The sequence below is a fragment of the Electrophorus electricus genome, chromosome 21 (genome assembly GCF_041902795.1).
Source record: "Electrophorus electricus isolate QZ-2024a chromosome 21, ASM4190279v1, whole genome shotgun sequence".
Lineage (NCBI taxonomy): Eukaryota > Metazoa > Chordata > Actinopteri > Gymnotiformes > Gymnotidae > Electrophorus > Electrophorus electricus.
In genome coordinates, this window is record NC_137517.1 from 3,905,144 (window position 1) to 3,913,175 (window position 8,032).

Below are 8,032 nucleotides of genomic sequence, written 5' to 3' on the forward strand. Positions count from 1 at the left end.
AGAGGGGATTTCTACAAAGGATTCTGGGTAGGCTTCAGCAGACCTCTGTGAGAGATATCTCTCCACCAGGCTCAGGATGCTACAGAAAAACCACCTTATGCAAGATGAAGTCTTTTTTTTTTTTAAAGAGAAGAATAAGAATGTAATTGTATTATGCTTTAACTGGTATAGGAATTGAATATCAATGTGCAACTATTGAATAATGTATGGTTTGGATATAATGGTGGAGATTTCAAACACTGGTATATAAAAGAAGGTGGGGCGAATACATAGTTGTCACAGAATTAAAATAGAAAAAACAACACACCTGCCTAGGTGACTTCATATTGTATTGGAGAAGTGTATATGTTAGTGTAGCAAATGAAACTGCAAGGCCCTATTTACACAAGCAGTAGAACATTCTGTTTTTGTTGCCTTTGAACCCTTGTGGGGTATTTACCTCTGTAGTGCTGGGAACTCTACTGAAGATAGGTCCAGAAGGAAAGAGCTCAGTAATTTATGTGGTATTTTATGAATATATATGTAATGATGGAACTAAACATTGTGAAAAAGAGTTGTAATATTGTTCACTGTATATATCCTTTGTATTAGTAGTTAATATTTTACTTAATTTTAGTGCTTTATTCTTTGGAGCCAAGAGGGCAAATTTTCTCTCTCTGTCTCTCTCTCCCTCTCTGTCTGTCTGTCTGTCTGTCTGTCCCTCTCTCTCTCTCTCTCTCTCTCTCTCTCTCTCTCTCTCTCTCTCTCTCTCTCTCTCTCAGGTTTTTGAGCAGTAACCTAAAAAGGGAACTGTTTATGTGTATGCAGATATGTTGTGGTTCTTAAGTCTGAAAGCTTGTCAAAATATTTAATTTATTTTGTGAGTTAAAAAAAGATTCTTTCTTTTTACTGTTTAAACTTGATCACAGACAACGATCACATTGCCTTTGTTTGCTGGTTTTATTTTGTTAATCCATTTGTCAGTTCTTTTCATTATTACACACATTGTGTGAGCGACTCAAGAGGCTATACGAGTGTACAAATTAGCCATGTAGCAGTAGTGTTGGGCACTGAAGAGTTTTTCGAGCAGTTGCACCAGTAACCTAAAAGGAGACTGTTTACATGTAGGCAGGCAAGAGCAGATAATAAAGTCCATCGAATAAGATAATCCAGATAAGAGTTGGCTGGGTCATTTAAGTCTGGACCACAAGCACACACAGACACACACACGTTCCCCCCTACACCTGTCACACAAGCTCATTGTTTTTTCCTTTTATAGACATCTAAATATTATTTTGATCCTGTGGCTATTATTGATTATTGATTAGAGGCTTATAAGATTGCCAAAAATGAGGGCAAAGACCGCGTTCCATCAAATGATCATCTTTCTCTCATGTCTCGTGAAGGTTGCAGAAATCCAAGGTAAGGTCTGGTAAACCAGTAATTCCATAGTTTTTAATAAACAGCTTTAAACTGAGATGTCATTAGTAGCATGTTTATAATGTGTTTAATAATGTTCCCCATGTTACAAGCATTGTCCTAAAGTTTACCTGTTCCTTAAGGAAACGACTCCTTTCAAGATGTTTCCATGGCAAATTCAAGCATATTGGGAGGTTTTGGCTAGCTTTTCTTTCTTTCCTTCTCTTTAGTATAAATTTGCCTTTGATGTTGGACCTTTCTCTTCTTTGTTAAGATGATTGTGTCTTATTTCAAGACCTTTGTATACAGTAGAGCAAAAAAATGTGACATTGCATGTACCAGAGCAGAAGATAAATGTAATGGGACAGTGAAGTTAAAATTAAGTTCAATTATAGTTAAAAGAGTATGTACTTAGCATACTAACATCCCACAATTTTATCTAAACCAGCTATGACTTTCTAGTCACTGAAATTTTTATTGTCCTCCTTTCTGTTTCATATGTGCCGAGTTTCTTGCAGTTTGTACTGAGCTTTGAAATGGTTGGCAAGAAGACCAATACAACATATCCACTGTGGACTTAAAAGAGAGAAGCTAAACAAGGTGCATGTGCAACTGGGTACATGCAAGTGATCGAGTGACTTGACTTGGTAGATGTGCTGGTCATTGATGAGTTGGAGGAGTCTGATTGGCTGGGTGCTGTAGATTGGCTATGTTGTCAGTGATTGGCTGTGTGTGAGTGCCTGGGCGTGAGCCAGAAACAGGTGACAGGTAAACGTACAACTGAAAGGTTTCATCGGCAAGGACTTGACAGTTCTAAATGTTAAAATATCTTAACAGGAATAACCGATTTTAACTAGACCCATATGCTATGTCTAAAGAGATTTTGCAAAATTAAGACAGTAGAATACTTGACTAATAGTGCAACATTCCTATTATGGGATTTTGCAGCATTGAGTTTTGGCATTACTAGTTCTGTGGGGGTAACAAAGGGGTCAGATGTTTTTCTTTGTATCCAGAGAATATTTACACCATATTTACACCATCCCGTTTTTGTCAGTAATGCCAATACTGTATTCAGCTGTTTGTTTTCACCTCCTCAGCACACTGTAGCAGACCCAATGTTTGGGGGAACAGGGTTTTGACTGTGGAGTCAGACAGACCCACTTTCGCAGATGGAGCCACTGTAGAGTTCCAGTGCTCACCTGGTTATGAGCCTGCTTGGCAACCAGCTTCTAGATCAATTACCTGCAAGGGAACACAGTGGACAAAGCTACAACTCAAATGCCAAAGTAAGTCTTCTACAGACATCACCCTATTACATACTGTAAGAAATCCTGTGTACCTGACGTGTTAGTATTTTTAGGATTCTTGTCTATGATTTGAACATGTATATATGCACTCTTGTCTCATTTTCAGCACATGTAACTTGTATTTTTCACCAATCTAAAAGGGAACCCTGAGAATTAGTAAGCAAATACAAGTTACTTTTAAAAGAAACATTCTTAAATGCTATTGTATGTTTTTAAACAATGTACATTGTATGCATCATAGTAGTGGTCTAATGGTTGCAACTACTGCAATTACTCAGGTGTAACAGATACCACCTTAGGCCTTTTTTGTAAAAAACAGGAACAGAAATGTGACCCCCCCCCCCCCCCCCCCCCCATGCACGCAAAATACAAAACACATTATCCCAGATCATAAATTAAGCAACAAGTCAACAAACATTAAAACACATCATATTTAAACATCATATTCCATATTTACCGAAATTGCGCTTACCCACTTAAAGTGTTTTTACTTTTCCCACCTCTCTCCTTTCATTCAGGATGCAACCTACTCCAGGTTGACTACAAAACAAATACAACAGCACCTTAAACAAGACACGACTCCATACCAGCCCCGGGATCGGGTCACGTTAAAAACAAAACTCCCGAATCACCTACCGCTGCAACACTGCCATGTTCCCGTGTCTGTTAGCGTCATGCTCCCGCACCCTTTGACCACTTTGGCTTTCCATACACTTTTAGCCTACGCCGCCTTCATACGACTCAATTCGTTGCGTTTAAATACACGTGCTCATAACCAACTGGCTTCCCCCCTCTTTAACTACACGCGCCTTTCCGTCGGTCGCTCGCATTATCCTAATTCCGTTTTCACTATCACACAGGCTTATGCTCGTAAACGGTACACAGAAGTCATCAGCTAATTTAGAAGTTCTATATGGAGTTTCAGCATTTAAATTACCGGGGGAACTCTAACTGTTGTTCAAAGTATATAATATTGGATATTTCTATATTTTAGAAAAATCCTGTGGATTCCTTTATATTCCCAATGGATGGTACATATATCCAAATTTTGACGAAACTCTGTTCGGTGCAAATATCATAGCACAATGTAACATTGGGTGAGTAAAATAATTCTGACTTATTGTTCATCGTTTATATGTATACACACAAAAAATTAAAGTCATGCTTATATATTCATATACTATAGTATGACATTAACACCAGGCTGGCAGGAAAAACATTAAATCTGTAGTAATCAGTCTCATAAATGTACTCATTTATGTAGAATTTTACATAACATTACAACTACATATTCTTGATATTTATACTTGATAAACATAACAGATGATAGGTTAAATAAAAAAAATATTGATACACAAATCAGTAAAATCAATTAAGAGTTAATAACAAATAATGGCAGAAAACAGACTGATGAAGATATTATAAAATTGGTAGCAACTAGTTAAATTGTGGTACTAACACAGACTTGCTGACTATCTAACTTGCAAAATAAATGTTCCTCTTTCCATGTTTTATGCTTTGATTGAATAGTTTGTTAGGGATCATTAAAAACAAAACAAAAGATGCTGTCTGTATTCTGTGATTATGGCTCGGATTGCACGATTGCATGCTACCATTAAATTAGAGTGTAGTTTCCCAGAGCACAAATATCTGCCTGCAGTCTATCCTGAAGCTTAGGTCAGTTAAAATCACCAGCTAGTTCAAGAACTGTGGCAGTAATAAGAGCTTCCTTAAAAAACTAATTGGTTTGCTCATTAAAAAAAAAAAAAAAAAAAGTTGTGGACATCATTTGATGTCTCCTGTTGTCACTGTCCATCAAATCTCAAGTTCAAATCTCCAACAGTAGTCAGTTTCTGTCTTGGCTGGATCTTTTTGGTGGCAGACCAAGCAGAGGCACTGCTTAATCAAGCAGTGGCACTAACTTGTTAAAAGTCAAACAATATTGCTGTGCTGAGAACACTTTGCCTCCCAGATACTTAGTCAGAAACTGACCGGTGAGTCACGATGCTAACAAACCACAGTGTCACATCTTTATAATCTGTCTGCTTTACAATCTAACACTCTGCGTCAGTAAATGCCCAGGCACCATCAACATCATGTCTAGGCTCTGTTTAAAATAAATTTAAAAAAAATTAAAAATCCGAATTGCCATTATATGTTGTCAAAGGCTGCAGTTATAGCTGCAATTATTTCATACATATGTTTAGCACATTGGCGCTGGGTTTATCTAATGTTTACCTAATTAACAGATAGCCTCCATACTATTTATGAATTGTTTTCCCGAATGTTTGTATACCTTGCGGTAGAAACGGAAAATAATATGTAGTTTTAGGCTTTAATTTACAGATATTTCAACACCAAATGGCAAACATTCGGGAAAACCAGGCCACTCCATTTGTTGAGTAACGGGGTAAAAAAAATCTTCTGCAATGCTAATAAATAACTGGCTTCTTTACAAATGATATGTATTAACTAAATATATTGTTCTGTTTTAACTGGCCTTTAAATGGATGAATGTGTGGATTAATTTTATGATATGTTGTGGTTGTCACGGAACGCGCTCCATGTTCGTAGCCACACCTGCACACACCTGTGTTGTGTTAGTCTGTGCATTTACACTCCTGTCGTTGTGTGCAGTGTTGTCGGTCACTGTTGAGGTAGCGTGTTAGTGTTAGTGTTAAATGTTCTTCTCGCCATTGTTAACTGTATCTGTGTTTATCGTGTTTGTTTAATGTTAATCGTATTGTGTTCATGTTCATCGTTTGTTATGCATGCGAGTGCCGTTGTCTTTATGTAGTAATAAATGTTTGTCCACGTCGCTGGAGCTTGTGCGTCCTGCACCTCGCCCTTCGGCACTCGGGTCACACGCGTTACAGTGGTATTATTCATTGCATGTTGACAACGCTTGCAAAAACATTGGGGTAGAGAGTGGCTCAGAAATTATGCTCGACAATCGATATACCACAGTCTGTAAATATACACGCGTAGAATACATGCGTGGTATGCATGGGTTGAATAATTATATACACATTAACGTTCACGTGTTTATGACTGATATACTGATTACAACCAGCTTCTATTTGCAGATATAAACTTGTTGGAAAAAATACTAGAACTTGTCGAGATACAGGTTGGGATGGCAGAGACCCTGTCTGTGAAGGTTTGTAATTTTTGAAATGTATTAGAATCTTCAGAGAAACTATATTTTACCAAATTGTTTAAAATAATACTTGTTTGAATATCTATTTTCTTCTTAGTGGTGAAATGTTCCAAACCTCCTAAAATAAACAACGGACATCTTGATGAACCACACGAGCAAAAATATCTATATGCACAAGTGGGCTCCGCCTTCATTTTCGAAATACTATACCGAGGTAACGACTGATATTAGTACTGCAACGACGATGATTCCAGCTGTATCATAAATAACTAACTGGTTAGCTAACATTTTATAAATACGAGTTTATGACTTTTTCAGTGAGTGTGTTTACTCCGCTTCCTTGAAGGAAATGTGGCTACCTTTTTATGTCACTACTGCTTGTAATGATACCGGATTGAATGATGCAGTTTAGGGTTGTCCAAGAAAAATGTCCCCTGATGGGATAATAAAATTAATCAAACCTCAGTCAAAATAGCCATAGTTCTAGCAAGTTGCAGCTAGCGCTTTTAGCTAGGAGAACTTGGGCCTATTGCACAGTTGATGAAATCGGTACTACCTACTGACTTAGTTGGTAGAAAAAATCCGAAGCATTTATTCCAGTGTAGAAAATAATATCGACGCCTCCTCTGAAAGAGTCTGAGTGAAAGCAAATGAATAGGATTTTTTTTTTTCACTGCGCTATGCTGTGTTTATTTAATCACCCTTTCTGGTCCATGATATTTTGTTTCTGTTAGCGGCACATGTACAGCAGAATAACTAGTCTTACTATTTTCGTTTTAGATTGTCTAGTTGTTGACTTCTTTGAAACTGGGCAAAATATCACATTAAGGCCTGGTGTGAAAGGAGACCTGCGAATGATTACGTGGCAACACCAAGGGAGGAAAGTTGTCAAATACGAGATACTGCCATGGAACAATGGCACTACCGAGTGGTACCTATTGAAGAACAGAGCACTTCTTAATCTGGCAACTGGTGATCTCACACTACTGCAGCTGAGAAGCAGCGACAGTGGCTTCTATGAGTGTGAGATCCTTGTGGAGAGATCTCTAATGCGGTCCAAATATGATATTACAGTTATGGGTAAGCGCGACATGTCTTAGGATGTAAACACTAACCATTTATGAATGCACAATCCCAGGTTAAGAGTCTTGGATACAAGGCAGTTTTATTAAAAAGCAATGATTTGGTGTTAGTTATCATAGATGTCATATATCATAAAAATAAAAAAAACCCACACACCACGGGGTTAGCCTTTGTTGAAACTGTAAGAAATGTGCATTTTGTTATTTTACTGGAGCAGACCAGCAGTGTTTTTTGTTATAAATTAGAACAGCATGCAGGTATAGTAGGCTGTTTATCTAAGCAACCTATCTGATCATCATGCCATGACAGGAAATGAATCAGAAAATGAAAACTTTATAAATGTGAGATTAGTAGTTCCTCTAATATTACAGGCTTTACATTTTTCATCGAGGATTGTTTTTGTTAAGTATTGTCTAAAAGGAAGCATCTTGCCCTTAGATGCAGTTTCAACGCCAAAAGTGATGTGTCTGTCAAACGGTACAGAAGCAGAAGAAATAACACTTCAGTGCTCAGTGGATCCTTCAGAACAGGCGACCTTTAAATGGGACGGGCCTCATGGTTTCATTGGCCATGGGGACAGAGTTCAAATCAACAAAACCACAGACCGTGACTCAATCTACAGCTGTACTGCAGAAAATGACGTGAGCAAAAAGATCACGTTTATTGATCTGAAGGGCTGTTTCTCAGGTAATGCATTTTAAAAACAAATATTGATTGATGGCTACAATGTAATGTTTGGGTCATTATTAAATTGTATTCCACAATAATAAGTGAAAAATACATTGTTCCACACACTGTATCATTGCAATAGTATGGCAACATCATGACAAAAGTATATTTAATGTTAATATTTTATTGACACAAATGTATCATTTTCTTACTGTGGTTCTTTTATGCAGATCCATCTGAAGGAAGTCATGTTCCAATCATTTGAGATTACATCATTTTTTCTTCTTATTATTAATATGGTCCCAACACATAGTGCTTGATATAAACTTGTCAGATTTTAATGCTCTGAAATTAAAAGATTTTCATAATTCAACAACACTTCAGAACCATTCTTTTAGCATGCCATTGGTCC

At 37.3% G+C, this 8,032-nt stretch overlaps 1 protein-coding gene across 2 annotated transcripts; it reads left to right on the forward strand.

Annotated features, from left to right (window-relative positions):
• The first annotated feature begins 481 nt into the window (after nucleotides 1–481).
• LOC113576437 (uncharacterized) lies at nucleotides 482–8,007 on the forward strand. 2 transcript variants are annotated; one of them, XM_081704982.1, is made up of 8 exons: nucleotides 482–1,401; nucleotides 2,499–2,687; nucleotides 3,703–3,805; nucleotides 5,795–5,868; nucleotides 5,966–6,082; nucleotides 6,649–6,948; nucleotides 7,390–7,638; nucleotides 7,851–8,007. In XM_081704982.1, the coding sequence occupies exons 1-8, from the start codon at nucleotides 1,329–1,331 to the stop codon at nucleotides 7,883–7,885; spliced, it is 1,140 nt and encodes a 379-aa protein (XP_081561108.1). In that variant the 5' UTR covers nucleotides 482–1,328; the 3' UTR covers nucleotides 7,886–8,007. The 2 variants fall into 2 exon arrangements, with proteins under 2 accessions (XP_081561108.1, XP_035377642.1); XM_035521749.2 differs by lacking the exons at nucleotides 482–1,401; nucleotides 2,499–2,687 and adding an exon at nucleotides 3,287–3,585.
• The last annotated feature ends 25 nt before the right edge of the window (nucleotides 8,008–8,032 follow it).

Coding starts and splice junctions, on each gene's coding strand:
- LOC113576437 (XM_081704982.1), top strand. CDS start 1,329: ATGAGGGCAAAGACCGCGTTCCATCAAATGATCATCTTTCTCTCATGT. Junction 2,688..3,702: donor GCTACAACTCAAATGCCAAA/GTAAGTCTTCTA, acceptor TCTATATTTTAG/AAAAATCCTGTGGATTCCTT. Junction 6,083..6,648: donor TTTCGAAATACTATACCGAG/GTAACGACTGAT, acceptor TTTTCGTTTTAG/ATTGTCTAGTTGTTGACTTC.